General features: G+C 37.9%; 1 protein-coding gene across 1 annotated transcript in view; it reads left to right on the forward strand.

Annotated features, from left to right (window-relative positions):
- The window catches only part of LOC103603224 (STE20/SPS1-related proline-alanine-rich protein kinase-like), a 117,542-nt gene that overhangs the window by 62,099 nt on the left and 37,047 nt on the right, over positions 1 to 18,396 (forward strand). The window contains exons 6-7 of the mRNA XM_008587717.1: positions 950 to 1,002; positions 5,206 to 5,274. Coding sequence (XP_008585939.1) covers positions 950 to 1,002; positions 5,206 to 5,274 — 122 coding nt within the window. The remainder of the gene's footprint in view (positions 1 to 949; positions 1,003 to 5,205; positions 5,275 to 18,396) is intronic.

Here is an 18,396-nt window from a genome sequence, read left to right on the forward strand (position 1 = left end):
TTTTTACTGACCGGTAATGGATCGCCACCCTCGGTGTCGCCCCCGGACCGGGGACCGGCAACGGGATTGCAACCCTCGGTGCTGCTCCCGCGCCTCGCTCAGCCAGTGAGCGGGAACCAGTCTCCACATGGGATCCGAACCCTTGGTGGGAGCGCCGCCGTGCTCCCAAGCGGCGCACTCTCCAGTGCGCCCCCGGGCCGGCCCTAGATAAATTTTTTTTTTTTTTGCCTTTTTCCGTGTCCGGCAACGGATCGCAACCCTCAGTGTTGCCCCCGGACCGGGGACCGGCAACGGGATTGCAACCCTCGGTGCTGCTCCCGCGCCTCGCTCAGCCAGTGAGCGGGAACCGGTCTGTATGTGGGATCCGAACCCTCGGGCGGGAGCGCCGCCGCGCTTCCCAAGCAGCGCACTATCCAGTGCGCCACCAGGCCGGCCCCCTAGATAAAATTTTAACAACAGAATACACACCTCATTCTGGACGTTTTGTTGCATGATTTAATGTGCAGTGCAGTCTTAAACTCTGTCACTGAGACTATCTTTCCTCTTTGTTTTACTTTTTAAAAAGATTTAATAAAATACCATTTTCCCAAGAAAAATATGAAAAATGCCTTGGATATCATTTAATTTAGACTAAAGGCTTCTGAAAATTTTAATTATGAAATTATATTTAAGGCTGCCAATTTAGTGCTGATTTTATAAAATGAACATTTTGTTTTTGGAATTTTGTAATATAAGTATGTTTATGTAAGGTAAATTCAATCAATAAAGCAAATCTCTTCATTTATTATTGTTATAACTATCTCTTTCAGCTGAGGAAATATTTGGAGGTAACCCCAAACTGTAGACTGCTATGTACATGTTAGTAGCATATTGTAAAAATTGTAATACATTGAGTTTGATTAAACTCTGCTTCATTAGATTTTAATGTGCTCTGTGTTATATATTTTAGAAACTCCAGAAAGGAACTCAATGATATACGATTTGAATTTACTCCAGGAAGAGGTAAGTTTTAATTGAAGTTATTATTTCATTGCCACAAGGAGCATTTCAGAAATTAATAACAAGCGTGGGGTTCTAATTTACTATCCAAAAATGTTTTGTCTAAAAACAAAGGAAGGAAGGAAGAAGGACTTTTAATAATTGTAAGGATCCAAACCAAACCACTGACTGCACGAATCCCAGTGATATATGTTGCACAGTATATATATGTATGTAAATTAGATACATTAGCTGAATCATGGAAATAAGTCCTGGCAGGGTGGTTAAGGGCCTAGAGGAAATTGTGATGAGTGTAATGAGAAGCATACATAGTCCTAATAAGGGTTGAGCTGCAAACAGTGGTATCACACAAAAAGGAACATACTTTGTCTCTCTGTTCTCAGTTCAGGTTACATGAAGCCTCTGTTGGGGAGTGTTTGTGGCCTCTGTTGGCTGCAGGAAGGAACAATGTTAGTCGTGCAGCTGAATACAATTATAGTATTTTAAGTAGTTAATACACCTGCTTAAAGGCTAGACTGGATGTTCCTTCAGCTCCTGGATGCCTGCAAGTCCTAGAACCATGTAATGCTTTTGTTATTTCTTGCACCTGGCAAAGAGCCTGGCATGCAGGAAAACCTCAAGTAATCTTGGTTGATCAAGGGATAAATAGCATATGTGAACAGTCTCTGGAGACCCCAAGACTAGCTGGTAAGAAAAAAATTAGTATTTCTACTATATAGTCTATAACCAAAATAACCTAGCATGGTAAGAATCAGATGCCAGTGCTAGGACGGTAACTGTTTTTCTTGACCTCTGGTTTCAGACTTTTGTGTACATGAAAACATCCTCAATGTCTACATTGAATACCTTTCTATGGTACAATAGTCTCATATATTTAAACTTATTAATATATATAACCTAATAACATTGTGTATTTATTTTATATTAAAGCTCCGTGAAAATTTTAATCTGATTAAATAAATTATATTTGCCAAAATTTTGAAAAGCTGAAGTACAAAGACTTTCTAATTTGATAGCTAGTCAGTCAGTAAACCTCTTTGGCCTACCTGTTACTTTCACCTGCAAGAAGACACAAACTCAAATGCCTGCAGGAGCCAAAGCAAATGGTGAGCACTTCAGGAAACTGGAGAGTCCTGTCTAAATGTGTTCATGTTCATTGAAAAGAAAAAAAATTGCTACCAGCCAAATAAAATCCAAATAAAATATGTTCCTGGGCCACACGTGGTTATAGACTCACTGGTCCCTGATCTCTAGTCCTCTGTAAGTGCCAACATTTAATGATTGCCAGTATATTTGAGTTAAACTAAAATATGAAGTATCTTTTGAAAAATAAATGTACATAAGGCCCCAATGAATTTGCTAATTAATCTTTCCTGGGATATTCATCTTTAACAATTTAGAGTTGGTCTAAAAAATTGTACAGCACCAGTTAGTGTTATCAAAAGGCTATCTATTTTGTCATAATATAAAAATATTGACCAGGCAATGCTGTGATAAAATCTAGTAATTATATAATAAATGTTTCAAGTACAGTAGGTAGAAAGCAGATTCTTATTTTAAGGTTGTTTCTTTTCATCTGATTGTATAAAATTGACTATGGCAATGAAAATCAATTTTAATTTTAAGCAGTAACAAAGAAATGAATTTCTGGGTTAAGGATTTTTGCAGAGAAGACGGCCCCGTCAGCATTACTGGGCCATTTGCCCTGGCTTTGTCAGACTCATTTGCCGTGGTTAGATTAAGAGTCTCTGCTTTTGTTGCCTGGACAGAAACCGTAGCACTGGCTTCCTTGTGATAGCTGGCCTTTGCTGGGCAGCTGAGCACAGGCCTGTTACTAACAGAAGCACTATGTATATATCACCGTACCTCTGTGATTGCTGATGTTGTCTGTATTTCAGACATTGTCTGTGGTACATCTGTGTGTGCACATGGCATGTGCACCATGTTTTTTATGCTGTGTGTACACATGACTGAGTATATACGGCATAAAATATGTAACATGATGACATGAAATATTCTCTGCCTCATTTGAGGACAAGCCGTTTGTGTTTAATGTGTTGCTGTGTGCTCTGGAAACCAGACATTAATATACAATTATTTGACCTGTTTAGACATCAGGAATGTTAAACACCTTAAAGAAAAATAGATTACTAACAATACATGAAATTACATTTATTTCACATTTCTGTTCTAAACTATTACTGATATCGTACATGCGTACAAAATGACTGCTTAAGGGCAACGTTTTCCCTTTTGGCCGGTGAGCATTACTCATTTACCCTTTGAAAATGACTCACCTGGTGCCAGGAGTCCTGAAAAGAGTAGGACATGCTGTACACTTTAATCATTTGGGAATGTCAGTCACTTTGTTACTATTTTAGTGCTGGCTTTCAATGTGGCTTCGTTTGATTATTCCATTTTGATCATATAAAGATCATAAAGATCATATTGATACTTTAGAGATCGTGCTAACACATCTAAATTCTTTCACAGATAATCAATCAGTAGAAATATAATAACTGCTTACTGTATGCCCAGCACTCACTAGGTGTTATTATGCACTTTAAGAATGCTTTTTTTCCTGAAGATTTGGGTGGCGTCCAGGAAGATGGGGATTATGAGCATGAATGTTCTAGCAGCTTCAGAAAGCCAAATCACATTCAGAGTAGAGCCTGCCATTAGGCTATCTTAGCTTCCATGATATGAGATCATTTTATCACAAAGAGACTTTTGTAAGGTGTGTTTGTACTTGGCATAAAGGACAAGCCCCAGAAAAGCTTATCTTATGTGGAATTTCACAGTTTAGTAAGATTCCTATATATTCCTTTGCCATTTACTTCATTTTATACCATTTTATTATGATTTCATTATGAAATGGAATCAGTAGAATAGTAGAATACCATATTCTCTGTAAGCATAAAGATTATACATAGGGTCTCTAGATTTTTTTTTTTTTTTTTTGGAGATATAGGAAATAGGGCTATGAGTGAAAGGGAGAAAAAGAGTGCACAAGAGTGTAAGGTGTGTTTCAAATGATACTTGGCTGCAGCATCATCATTACAGTTGCCATTTATCGAGTGATTACTATGTGTCAGACACTGGCTAAGCACTTTAAAGCCTAAGAACTGTGAAAGACAAAAGTACCTCCAGCGCGCGTGCACACACACACCGTCTCACATAGTCACCATGTCCAAAGCACAGGTTAAGTAAGGAGACTCAGTTTATGTTGAGAGCAGCTTTTGGCATGACAAACTGCAATTCAGTTAAGGTATGTGTTTGATTCAGCAGCTATACTTTCAGGTGCTCCCTGACTGGAAGACACTTATGTCAAACCTCTGTCTAGATTGTTATAGGCTGCCAAGCTGGTTTCTTCTTACCCAGCTACAGTTCTGAGTGTTTGTGAGAATATTGGAAGGACGTGGGGAACCAAGTCATCACCGTTGTAAAAACATAGGGGTTTATAATGGTTCTTTTGAACACATTGCAATTTATCAATTTCTTTTTACAAAGTCTTCAAATAGAAGATAACAGTGTTATCATGTTCATTCATAACCTTTCAATTAAGTAATTTCAGCTATATTCACTTGCCACAGCCTGTTCAGTCCCATCCTTAAGAGATTGCTAACTCCTGTCACTTATCATTGAGGATTATATTATTTTATTCAACCACATTTTCTAAGAGAATGAATCTGTTGCTATCAGATGATAGATGTCATGTTAATGGAGTTTCTTAATAGCGTAAATTTAAATAGCTCATCTTAATAGTCCAACAAGCTCATAGGCTGTTTGTACCAAATATAAGGTTGTATCAGATGCTACCCATTCAACCTTTGCCATAAATTCTGACTCAGTAGCTACTAATGATAGAAAGGGATTGATGACAGCTGGAATTAACCTTGGCAAGAAAGAAGAGCAGTGTCATATAACTTCCAGAGGTGCATTTGAGGATTAATTCAGATAGTAACCATAAGGCAAACGTTTTTTGGTTTATCAAAAGTGAAAAAAAAATTATGTAACTTTTGTTGAAAAAAATAGCATGATGTAAATTGCACATGGCAAAATGTATTTTGTGTTGCTTCTGATTTCTTTCTGCTGATAGAATCTGAAATGTCAAATTAAAACTCATGTGGGTGACTTTAGTAAATACATAATTTAAATTGTTGATTTTTATGGTTACTAATACATATTCATTTCACATTTGGACAGATACGGCAGATGGTGTATCTCAGGAGCTCTTCTCTGCTGGCTTGGTTGATGGTCATGATGTAGTTATAGGTAAATTGTTTTTTAGCATGCAGTATTGTTTTGTTAATATATCAAATGGAAATGTATTTAGAAACAAAAGTTTCTAAATCATGGAAGAATAATTTACTGTATGGATTTTTGAAAAATTCTTCTTGAATTTTATCTTATGTGTGAAAAAACATTTAATAATCATATTTTTCTTTTTCCAAAGCTCTTAATGTAATTCTGTCCCATTCATCTGAACATGACTTATCCAATGAGGAACCTCACTTAATTTGAAATAAAACAACTCAGAAGTAGGACCCAAAAGTCCATGATATAGCAAAACTAAGAAGCCATAAATTCCATGCATCAAAATACGGGAACCTCTAAGGACCTTTCTCAGAAGTTTCTCTATTCTTTCTCTGGGTATAGTTCTAATAGACTTAAATGTTAGTTTTCCCAGCCAGATCAATATTTATTATAAAGTCTTAAGGTTAAATGGGACCTTAAAGATCATTCAGGCCACTTTCTTTCATTTTATAGATAAGGAAACAAATTCCCAAAGAGATTCAGTGGTTTATTGAGTCATGCAGCTGGATTGGGCAGAGCCACTTCATTTTGAAACCATGCGTCCTTCTACTGCTTTTAGAATCAAACAATAGCTGCATGGAGATAGGGAGCCATCTAGACTTGGGCATGCTGATTGGAGGAAGCAACGACTGGTGGACCTCCTGCCAAGGCAGAGGAGGCTGAAGAGCTCAAAGAGGCAGACACGGTCAACTAAAAAACGTGTCAAACGCATAGCCTGGTTCTCTCCTGGGTGAGGACAAATAGCTCCATGCTCCTCAGCAAATTCTGAGTTTACAGAGATTTTATTATGTGGTCCGTTACTGTATATTCATAATGATGACCCTAAGTAATCAAGATTATTTAACATATTAATGTTAATTGTGGCATTATGTTAGTTACATTGTTGATTATAATAATTTATTAATTAGGGGAATGAGTATTATGATAAAACTTTCTTTAAAAATAGTCATATCAAAACTGATGCTTGAAATGACATGCTCTTCTTAGATGATATGTTTTAATTTTTAAAAATCACTTTATTCAAAATAAGTGCTTCCCCAATAATGCTGGAGTGTGTGAGTGAGAGGGAGTTTGAGGTGGATACACACACCTATCAGGATAATTTATTCTTAGAAACTCTGTAATATGGATTATTATAAAGTGAATTACTTTATTTAAATAAGAGTAACTGAGTATATGGTAGGAGATTAGAATTTTCACTAAAAAAATTTTATCTAATACGTTATTTACATAGAAATGGTGTCATAAATGCAGAGATACAAAGATGCTTTGTAATTAGAAAAAAATAACCTCTTTTTCCTATTAATTATACGTGAAGTGTACACACTGATTTCACAAGGAAGCTCTGATTCTTTTGCCAAGTGGTGCATAAATGTGGAGATATAGACGTATTTTAATGGAAAGTGACGTATATTCATACATTTATTTGTGTGTGTGTGTTCTTGTGCACATGCCTCCTTTTGTATCCTGTCTTTCACACTCTCCTTCTGAATCTTGTAAGATCTCTTGGCAAGCTAAGTTCTTACCCAAGTTTTCTGATGAAATTTGAGAGGAAAGGCTGAGGATAAAGGTCAGTTTAACTTTGGTGCCTAATTTAAATTTCATTTCAGAGTTACAGTTCCTTGATAAAGGTGGACACACTAATTCTCATTAGAAAAAATAAGCATGGCATGTACCTTTGTATCTTAGTTTATCTGGAGAAATAATGAGAACAGTTAATGGCTAAATCAGGATACCTACAGATACGTTTTCCTTAAAGAGAACTATGGTCCACATACTAATCAGCCAGAATTAAAAATTTTAATTTCATTAAAAGAATGAAAATAGTAAAACAAAAACTTCTATTAAACAACTACTAATGTCTCCTATTGGGCAAGAAGTCAAGGACCAAATTGTCTTTTGATTTGAGTTGATCCTGGAAGGTGGTTGAGAACAAAAGAGATCCATGCAAAGGTATTAGGTCACGTCTTTTTAAAGAACGGTCTTGCTTCATTCAGGCCTGCAATCAACTTTAGTGTACTTCTTTTTTTGTACCAGACTCAGCTGAGTCTAAACTAGAGGGGTGTTTTTATTGTTGTTGAATTTTGAAGAGGAGGAAATTATGGCAGACTTTATGTACAACTTATTGAGTGTGTTTTGAATACAATCTACACAAGCTTCTATTTTTTTATGCCTTAATTACTTATTCTTCTAAAAAATCTTCATTTTGCCTTTTTACTCTTTTTGGAGCTAAAGTATTCCTATAGGTGGAGTGCTGGAGTAAGAACAGATGTGTAACTCTTTCTTGTACAGCTGCACTAAAAATGCTTTACATGGGTGTCACACCTAAGAGCATACAGACAACACTTGCATATTTAATTTGATCTTAACATCCATTCTATAAAGGAAGAGAGGACAGGTTGTTGTTAATCACTATTTTATGGATGAAAAACTGAGTTCAAAAGAAGCATCTAGAGTTTTGCAACTTGTAGTGGTCCTTGAACTTGGATCTTGTTAACTCCAAGTCCAGAGCTTAACTCTGACCCCGACACTCTGTATACAGTTTTTATCTGATGTCTTCAGCCTTGAAAAGTGAATCCAGGTAATTTTAAACAATGGTGGTTCTTGTGTCTCCTAGAAAAGTATAGCTTGTCCTTGTTCATTTTTTCCTGGATCAGTAGACATCATTTTATATTTTAATTGTTGATTATTTGACAAACAAAATGTTTAATCCTGTCCCCTCTAACCAATCCCAGCAGTTCTCTACTCCCTCCTCCTCATCTGTTTGCCTCTCTAGTAGGTATGTTCCACTAGCATACGAATACGTTTTTATCTCTCCCATCTTAAAAAAGCCCTTACTTTATACCTCACCTGCCTTTACACCTGTTTCTCTCCATCCCCTTACAGCTAAACTTATCAAAAGAGTTGCCCCTGGCTTCAATTCCTTTCTTACCACTGTCTCTTGAACCCACTCCAGTCAGACTTTTGACCTTTCCATTTGAACTGTTCTTTCAAAACAGTATCAGGGGAAGACACACACCTGGCAGATGGCATGGAGAGAGCAGGGGAGGAGGGCAGAGGACAGGTGTCTGAGGATGACTGCCGTATGCCTACATCTGCGGCTCATTGTCAGTCCTCATCTTCCTTGACCTGTCAGCAGCATTGGCATAGCTGGCAATGCCCTCCTCCACGATAAGCTTTTTCATTTGGTTGTTAAGACTCCGGGCTCTCTTGGTCCTCTCACCTTATTGGTGTTTCCTTCTCAGTCTTTGTTGTTGGTTCCTCCTCATCTCGCTGACCTGTAAGTCTTGAATGTCCAAGGACTCTTTCCTTGGATCTCTTCTCTTTTCTCTAATCCTGACTCCTTTGATGATCTTATCTGTTTTCATAGCATTAAATACCTTCCTTTCTCTAACTCTTAAATTTATATCTCCAACCCGGCCCTCGCCTTTGAATCCCAGACTCATATCCAGCTCCCCTTTTTAGCATCTTCACTTGGAAGGGTAATAGATACTCTGAATTTAATTCACATCTCCAGAGTCCAGCCCTGGTGCTTCCTCCTCACCTGCCACTCCAGTAGTCTCGCATTCTCAGTTTATGTCGCTGTCTTTCCAGGTGTTCGGGCCAAAAACCTGGAGTTGTCCTCCACTTTTCTTTCTCTCACAGCCCCCATCCAGCCTGTCCAGGGCTACCCAGGATCTGGCCATCCCTCACCACTCACTTCTTATCCTACTTCAAGCCCCTCTCTTCTCTCAGTTGAATGATCACATTGTTCTCTTCACTGGTGTCCCAGCCTCTGGTCCCTGCTCCTTTCAGCCTCTTCTCGTCTCAGCAGCCAGAGAGATCCAGGAAAAGTAAAGCAGACATAAATGGCCAATATTGTGTGATTCTATTTGTATGAAATGTTCAAAGCAGGCAAATGCAGAGTCAGAAAGTAGGAGAGTGGTTGTCAAGGGATAAGGCATGAAGAGAAGGCTGAAGAGGGATGAGGGGGAAGAGGGGAGTGACTGCTTATTGGTACAGGGTTCCTTTTTGGGGTGATAAAAATGCTCTGGAATTAGAAGTGGTAATAGAGGGCCGAGCCTGTAGCGCACTCGGGAGAGTGCGGCGCTGGGAGCGCAGCAGTGCTCCTGCCGCGGGTTCGGATCCTATATAGGGATGACCGGTGTGCTCACAGCACTCACTGGCTGAGCGCGGTGCGGCTGGTCTCAAAAAAAAAGAAGTGGTAATAGATGCACAAGGGGACTATACAGTCAGCCCTCTGTATCTGCGGGTTTTGTATTGCAATTCAACCAACCACAGATCAAAAATATTTTAAAAAATAATAATAATACAAATTAAAAAACAATACAGTACAACAACTATTTACATAGCACTTATATTGTATTAGGTGTTATAAATAATCTAGAGATGATTTAAAGTACACAGAAGGATATGCATAGGTTGTATGTAAATACTGCACCATTTTACATCAGGGACTTAAGCATTTGCAGATCCTGGAACCATCCAGTCTCCCACAGATACCAAGAGACAACCGTGCTGGAAACCACTGAATTGTGCACTTTAAAAGGGTGAATTTTATGTTATGTGAATTATGTCTCAATTAAAAAAGAAAAAGCCAGATCACGTCAATGGTTTAATCAAAACTCTCTAATGGCTTTCCACCCTACATCTCAGTGGCCTCCAATGCCCTGCACTGTACATTCCCTGTCCCTTCTCAGACCTCCTGTCTTCTACTGTCCCCCTTGCTCACCCCACCCCAGCCACACTGGCTTTTGTACTTGCTCTTCTTTCAGGGTGTTCCTTCTCCAGGTGCACATACACTCACCCATATCTCCTAGTGCTTAAATACTACCTTGCAAAAGGGGCCTTCCCTGACCAGCCTACTTAAAATTGCACGACACCACCAATTTTCTACCCTCCTCCCCTCATTCTCTCTAGTCTCTCCCTATCCAATAGGCTATATGTTTCATTTATTTGTGTTGTTAACTATATAGGATTTCCCAGAGCATAAGTTTCTTGAAGGCCAGGATTTTCATGTTTTGCTAACTGCTATGTTCCCAATGCCCCAAACTGTGCATTTTACATAACAGGCCTTCAGTAAATATTTGTTAGAGATAAACAAATTTCCTTCTGAAATATACAGATATCTTGTAATGTTTATTTTTGAAACAAAAGATAGTTTCAGTATAGGATTCTAGTGTTTTAAGAATCTTTCAAGGTTGAAAAATTGAAGTGGCATTTGCAAATATGAAATAAGCTCACTTAAGTTGGTGCAAAAAATAGTACAAGTCATGTAGAGATTTGAATGATTTCTTATGTATTTTTTCAGCTGCTGTAAAATAAAATAGCTAACATTTAAATAGATTAAAAATCTGGTTTTTTCCCATTGGCATTTTCTTTTGAATTGGAGTAAATGATTGTGGTGGCATAAGGAAGCTGACAAAAAGCAGTAGCATGTATTATGGGGCAATGAATGTTATGACTTTTACTCTAATGTAGCAAACATAAGGTACAAGCAGTCTTCAATACCTGGCTTCAGGGTAATCTGCCTTTAGTGTGCAAACCTTGCAAAGCAGAATTTGAATTGAAGAAGGGCCAGTACGATGACATGGAGTGATTATTTTTGTGCAGAAGCAGAGCAATGCAGAAATTAAATGCACTGTTTGTAGACTGAAATTATAACCCACTTCAGTTGTGCATAAATTCAACCTTAGGCAAGAAACCTGAAACATTTTTAGACCATTTATAAGTAGACATTGATGAGATTGGTAAGGCCTCCTGGGTGGGTGTTAGTTTTAAAAAAATAAGTTTGCAAGATAAAAAACTAGATGATATGTGTGTATAAATTTGCTTATTTTGCCTGGCTGGTTTGGCTGATAGATGAAAATAGATCATATCTGAGTCCCCATTCCACTTGTCTCAAAGAGGATTCCCAAGGGTGACTGCTCATGACAGCAGAGAAACTCCTTGTTTTCTTTGCCTCCTGGTTAAAAAGCAGCCAGTTAGAAAGTTTTCTCAGCAGTAGAAGCACAGAGGGAAAAAACAAAAAACAAAATTCATATGTACAAAAGAAGACAAAAGTTTTCAATTCTGTTCAGGCCTATGATGCATGAGATTCATGAGGCATGAGTTTAATGAGTTTTAGAACCTCAGCATGGAAGAAGGAACACAGATAAGTGTGTTAAGCCAGGTGATTGCGTGGCTGCCCAGCAGCTCCTTACAGAACTGCTGGACTTCAATCTGCAAGGCCTGAGAACAGAGGCTAGGGTTCGACCATGAGAGTATGTAGGAGAGGAAGCTGCATGGCAGCTGCCTGCTGGAGATGTGCCCACAGACTGCTCTTTGCTGGTTTTTCTTTTTACCACCCCATCCTGACATTGTAGCAACATATGTCTATTACCTTGAAGTAGAATTTAGAACCAGATGTTGGAATTTGTGTTTCCTGAGAAGGGAGCTGTGTTTCTGCATTCATTTGTACAATTTTCCTTGGATAGATTTTGAGCCTTGCTGACTAGTTGTCACTGAAAATAAAGCTTACATTTTAGTTCTGTTTGTTCTTATAAGCTTGCCCAGTGGACTTTTGGACCAATAGGTCCAGGTTCATGCCCCTCAGATGTTCTTTTCCTGTACATGAAGACTCACCATACATGTTACCTCCATGATACCTCCTCTGCTGCCTTCCACAATCTGGGAGACAGCTTTACTTTGTCCTGAATGCCAGAGAATGTATTTTTATCATTTTGGGACATGTGGCTTTCATCTGCTGTACTTTCCAGTGCTTGTTTTCTTGTGTGGAGTTTGAAGGTGACTTGGGGCAAGTGCTGCCTTCTGTGTTACTGAATCTCTACCATCCTTGCCACGCGTAAGCACTTAATAAATATATTGGATGAATGAACACATTTTATTCCATTTGGAAAATTTGATACTGTATTAGTGTGTGAATTGATGATTTAGAAGATGCAAATGTTAGTACAGCCTCTAAAATCTAAAGAGTAATTCCCGTGATTGATTTTTTTTCTCTCTCTCTCTTATTTCTCTTCTTCCCTTTCTTTCTTTCTTAGTAATTCACTTATCATATGACTTTTGAATCCTGTCTCTTGGGAAGGAAATATGGTTGGTCTAGAGAGCCTTCTGTCCTCTAGCGCTTGCTGAGATTACATGTTTCTCAAAATATGGACTGGTGAGATGTCTGCATCAGATTCTTATCTGAGGTGCTTATTAAAAATGTACATTTCTGGGTTCCAGCCTAGAGGTACAGCATCAGGAGTCATGGGCATAGAGTGTGGAAATCTGCATTTTTAACAAGCATCCCAGCTGATTCTGATACTCACTAGAATTTTATGGTCAACTGTTTAGTTTCTGCTTACAGTAATCATTGGAGACTGTTTTAGCTCCTTTTATCATCTGTGTCTTCTTTCCTATCTGACTAATCTCCTTTGCTTTTCTGCCTTACGTGATTCTCTCCCTTTAGGAGTCTATTTTAAAACCATGCCAGTTAACTTTCTAATATTGTGTGTTTGTGTGTATGAATGGTGCAGATGCTGCATATGTGGAAGAGCCTCATTGGCATAAATTTTTACTGTAATGAGTACTTACAGTTTTTATTAAAACTAATATTGCTTCTCAGGGTGCAGTAGATCCTCCAGGTGGCCTTCAGCTTTTGTTTTTCTCTATAATGGCAAAGTATCTTTTGGCTCCAAAGTATGGGAACAACAGAATCTTTGCTCATTTGTGAGCATATGGTTAAATGTGTGAAGTGCTCTGTTTCCTCAGTGATAGTCAGGGATATTTAAGTCTGTTATGAGTGATCTGGGATTTATTGAGCAGCAGTGCCCTTTTACAATGAAACTCTTGGAGAAGAGTGAACATATTCCATCTTATATTCAGTTCAGTGATTATGCTGCAGTGTTGACTGATGTTGAAATTCAGTGAAGAAGAAAATCATTAACAAAATCGTGTCTTCATGACACAACTGTACTGTGATTTTAAAACGATGACAGATAATAAAGGATAATAAACCCTTAAGCCTTTTCTGGGTTTAGACAGGTTTGGGGTTAGTTGAGTGATGTCAGTAAATTCAGTCTAGTGATTCCTGATTAAAAGTTGTCTGTATGTTAATTTTAATACTCTAGTGAATTTGGGACTATAAGTGCTTTGGGAGTCCTGTGCTGCTTACTTTCCTTTTATATTTTTACTGGAAATAGATGTTGAACAATTAAATATGGTACAGATTTTCAAAAAGATAACACTGCAAATTTGATTTTAGCTCATTGCCCCTGGTTTCCCAAATATCATTAAGAAAAATCTTTATTGTAGTATTTATTCCCTAAATAGGAAAATATGACATTAATATTAAAAATTGGTATACAAAAATTATTTTTAAAATTTACAAGTGATAGGCTGGGCGGTCTAACATAGAAGTACCATGCCTATGGAATAATGATTCTAATTCCATTCAGATGAATGACTGCCATTTCCAGATGAATTAAAATATTCGGCAATTGAACTCTTTGGAGAGGTAGCAGAATCCCAACGTTTCAATATCCGAAGAACTGTTTGCTCTGTAGAGTGCTTGGAACCAGGCCCGAATAAAGTGCAGACAGAGCTCACATGCACACGTCCATGCACACCACACAGACTCAGCATTAACTTGGTCACAGACCTAAGGGTTCATTTTTTTAAAGTTCATTTAATTACGGTAGAATGACAGACTCAAGTAAAATGTGCAGAAGTCTTGCTTTGAGACTATCATTTTTATTATCTGGTGACCATAGTCCCCTGCCCAAAATTCAAAGAAATTAGACAGAAGAAGTGTTCCTAATAAACTAAGTCAGAATCTAAGCTGTGACACCTACTCATGTGATTGAATCCTCTGCCAGACCAGCCACTCCCTGTGCTTACCTATCTGCAAATTCTAGAATAAAATGATCAGCTATCCACTTAAGGGTTGCCTTTATAAAGAACTTCTGATTCAAAGACAGGGAGGAGTGAGGGGGTGTGATTCAAAACTACTTTTCAAAATGTGGGCAAATCTTATTTCTAGGAAGTTCTAGCATAATATATCATCTGTAGTTTCCCCAAAGATGTTCCCAGTTCCTGTATTACATGATTATGAATCAGTACAGCAGTACACCACACTGTAAGCTCTGATTTTCTAATTAACTTTGTTACTTTTTATGTAGTTAGGAGTTCTGTATCTTTTATAAAACCACTGGTACAGATAGAGTCCTGTTAAGATCTGTACTTAATTTCACTTAAGTGAAACAAGACCTTGCTAGCAGATTAGTTTTAGGTATAAGTCAGTAGATTCTTGCTTTTTTTCAGTTGTTTTACATTGTCCTTTTAAAATTTATGTTACTCTGTCTTTTAACTCTAGTATCAGATAAGCTTGAAGATTTTATATTCAATCCAGTCAAATTTTCTGACTATTGAATTACAGTAAGCCTCCTATTACTAGTCCCTGCTTCTGACAAGAGTGTCTTTCTGGTGGAAGTAAAGTAGGTATACTTTGGTACAGGAAACCTAGTCTTTGTGATAATATACATTTTTCTAACACTACCAAGTATGTAGGATTTAAATTAAATGACTCTTTGTCGAATAGTCTACTCCATTAGTAGACTAATCTGTCTTTGGCTGTAGTCATTGTGTGTGTTTGTATGTGTCATCCACTTCAGAAATCTCTGGGCCTACGTTAATTTTAACTGTTCCATCAATAGTACAATATTCTAGATAAAAGTCGGTGTCCAGTTGTGCTTGTTGAATACCTGACAGGCAGGTCTCCTAATCCCAAACGAAATCTTGCTGCTGTTCTTTTACTCCATTGGTGGAGATAAAAGAGAAGTCACTGCCTCTTATTAATTTCTTATATAACAGGAAATAGAGCTGCTCGTTTACACAGTCAAAAATTTTAAGAGCCAAGAAAGAAAATTGGGTCAACGTTTTTGACCCAGTGTGGGTTTATTATTGCTATTTTGGCTTCATGTCTAATTATAATCTTAAATTTGATCCTTCATATTGTATTTGGTTACCATTTTTTTAAACAAATAGGATCTTCTTGCCACCTCTAAGAAAACCTAATTCTTCATTCTGCACTACTTACATTTAGCACCCAAAAGGTTGTGTAACAATGCTTTTTACCCCAGATTCATTTTAAGACAAGGAGAGATCTTAATTTGTCACCTTCTGATAGACTGAGAAACTTGTCCTTGTCGTCAGGTTTATACTTTCTCCATTGTATCATCAACGTTTGTGCCCAGTTTGGTTCTTGAGTTAATGTGTTTTTGTTAAAAGCACCATAACCTATGGTAACTGTTCCATAAATACAGGTTTTCCTGCAGGACGCCAGGTTTGATTAACCACAGAACCATCCAGCAGGAATTCATCATCAGGAAAGCATTGAAATAGCCATGGGTGCAAACTAATGGGCCTGACTCTTCACCCTTCTGACCAAAGTACATATGGCAGAAAGCAAAGTAGGAGCTAGCTAACTGTCCATTAGGCTAAGCAGATTTTAAGTTATTTATTTATTTATTTTGGCCTAATTTCTTAATAGAATGCCTTAGTCTCTATCTTAAGAAACTTGGTCAGCCATGAGAGGTTTGTTACTCGAAATGAGGACCTCAATTTCAAAGTATCTTTTCAGTAACAGACCCTTCAAAAGGCTAATTTATAACAGATTCCAAAACTTCTTACCATTTTGTGATTATTGGCTGGGTCTTTAGAAACCCAATGTGCTCATGACTCATTTCTTCATTGGTTGGATGGGTTCTGCTGTCACATCTCTGCACTTTCTTGTCTTTCTGTGGTCAGAAGGACAGGAAAGGACATCAGAATTGCTTAGGCAGTAGCCTGACTTTCCTTCCCTATGGGTGGACTATTAATTCCTCACAAATCCTTCTTACTGTTTTGCTTCTAATTCTTGTATTTGTTAGTGGTACTGAATAAGGTGAGGATGACATACAATGGGAACTTAGTGTCTAATAGAAAAGTAGAACACAGGCTACAGGACATGATTTGGACAGCATTACTCTTGGGAAGCATGAAAATGCTATAGATTATTCTGACTAATGGGCTTCTTAGCCTCTGGCACAGTATGCTTGCTGGCACTCTCAGGGTTTCTTAAAAAAGAAAAAAAGTTGGCTTTTTTCTTTAGTGTTCATGACAGTATTTATTAGGTAAGGAATGGGTATGAGAAATTAATTTTTGATGTTTTTCAGGGTGGATTTTTTTTTATGTAAAAAATACAGGACTCTACACTTAAAATAACTCTGAACAGTGGTTTTATATATTTAATTAGCAATAATTTAATATAAGAGCTTACTCTTCCAGGCATAATCTGAAATATCAATGCAATTCAAATGTCTGCAGACTAAATATTTCTTAGCCAATCATAATAGACACTCCCCTGGGATATTACCGGAGTCTTCAAAGAGATGTGTCCTAGGGGTCCTCACAACACTTTGTCAGTGCCGGTGACCATGCGGTAGTCTCATTGGCTACCACTTGTCCCCTGCCCAAGTGACTGCTTGAAAAAGCCTCACCAGTGTCATCAAACTGCTTGAGGGAGGGCCCCAGTGCCACAACAGGAGAGCTGCTTCCAGAAGGTTGCAGGGCGCTTCTTGTTATTGGGCCAGAGTGATGCTGCATCCATGCAGAAGGGAGGAGAAGGACCTTCTACCACACTTTGTCATCCAGGCCTGAAGCTGCTGTACTTCATTCAATGAATAAAGTATTTAATTTACTGTGTGCTGGGTATATTTGGTGAATAATACAGACAAGGTTTTTGCCCTCATGAAACTTGTAGTCTAACATGAGAGGCAGACATTGGTTAAGTCAGTACAGAGGTGTCAGTGAGATTAAAAATTGTGAGAAGTGCTCTGAAGGAAAAACTATGTGCTACAAAGACGGACAGTAATAGACAGGGGATCCTCATTTAGATTCAAGAGTAGGGGAAGCGCCTCTGTGAGAGACATCTGAGTGAAGTCTTAGATTAAGCCTCTCCATACTGGGCATATGCAAAGATAATGGACTTTGTGAAAGATGACCAGTGTGGCCAGAACAGGTGAAAGAGGAGAGAATGATATGAAATAAGGCTGGGGTAGAGGCAGGCTCCAGATCATGGACCTTGTAAATAGCCGTTAGCCATAATGACTTGTGAAAACTAAATCCTAGTTCAGTTTTGATTGACTCCCTATGCAGATAACGTGTAAATCTTGTGCCTTTCTTGCCTTTTTGCTGTCAAAGAAGGCAGATAAATGCTTTCCGTTAGACTCATTTCATTCTACAGAGAATCTAAATATACAGCTCACTCTAGCTTAGATCCCTTTGCTGCCTGAAACTGATTCCCATTTGACTGAGTTGAGTGGGAACCACAGAGGACAGGAAAATAGCCCTGGAGGACTTGAGAAATAAAAGCTGAAATGATATTTTAACATTCTGGATTCATTTATGTTTGAGGGCATTGCAAAGTGATTTGTAATTTAATGTTTGGGGACCAGGAGAACTTCAGAAATACCTTCCAGTAATTCTGAATCCAATAATTCTATCAAGAGGAAATTAGGATTCCTAGAAAAGGCAAAACTCTGGTGTTAATCACAGGGATTTTCTTTATATTAATTGGTAACCAAAGGGCCTTCATGTATATTCCCAAAGAGGCTGAAGTATATTTTCCATTTCATAATATTGGCTTATTCTCACACAAATTAGGGTATGGGCTAAGGTAGCACTATACATATTATATAGAACTATTATCATTATAATAGAGTACAGAATATATAAAATATTCATGTTCATTTGGCCAAAGCAAACCTGCCATTTCAAGTCTATTAATTGCAGTGAAATTTAGTGAATTTTATTTCAGGGACTAAGACTCTATCTAAATTAAAGTGGGCATTCAGGTGGCCTCATGTTCAGAATGCAGGCTCAATAAGATAAGTTCTTGTTTAGCCAACCTTTGTCCTGGTGAACCGAACATAGGGCTGGGACAATGTTTTCCCACAGTGGTGATTTCTGGAGTGTTTATAGGTTGGCGAAGCTGTCTGATAATGCTGGTCATTCCTTTTTTTTTTTTTTTTTTTTACTTTCCCTCTAATTAGCTTT

This window comes from Galeopterus variegatus, unplaced genomic scaffold (genome assembly GCF_000696425.1).
Source record: "Galeopterus variegatus unplaced genomic scaffold, G_variegatus-3.0.2 Scaffold4507, whole genome shotgun sequence".
Lineage (NCBI taxonomy): Eukaryota > Metazoa > Chordata > Mammalia > Dermoptera > Cynocephalidae > Galeopterus > Galeopterus variegatus.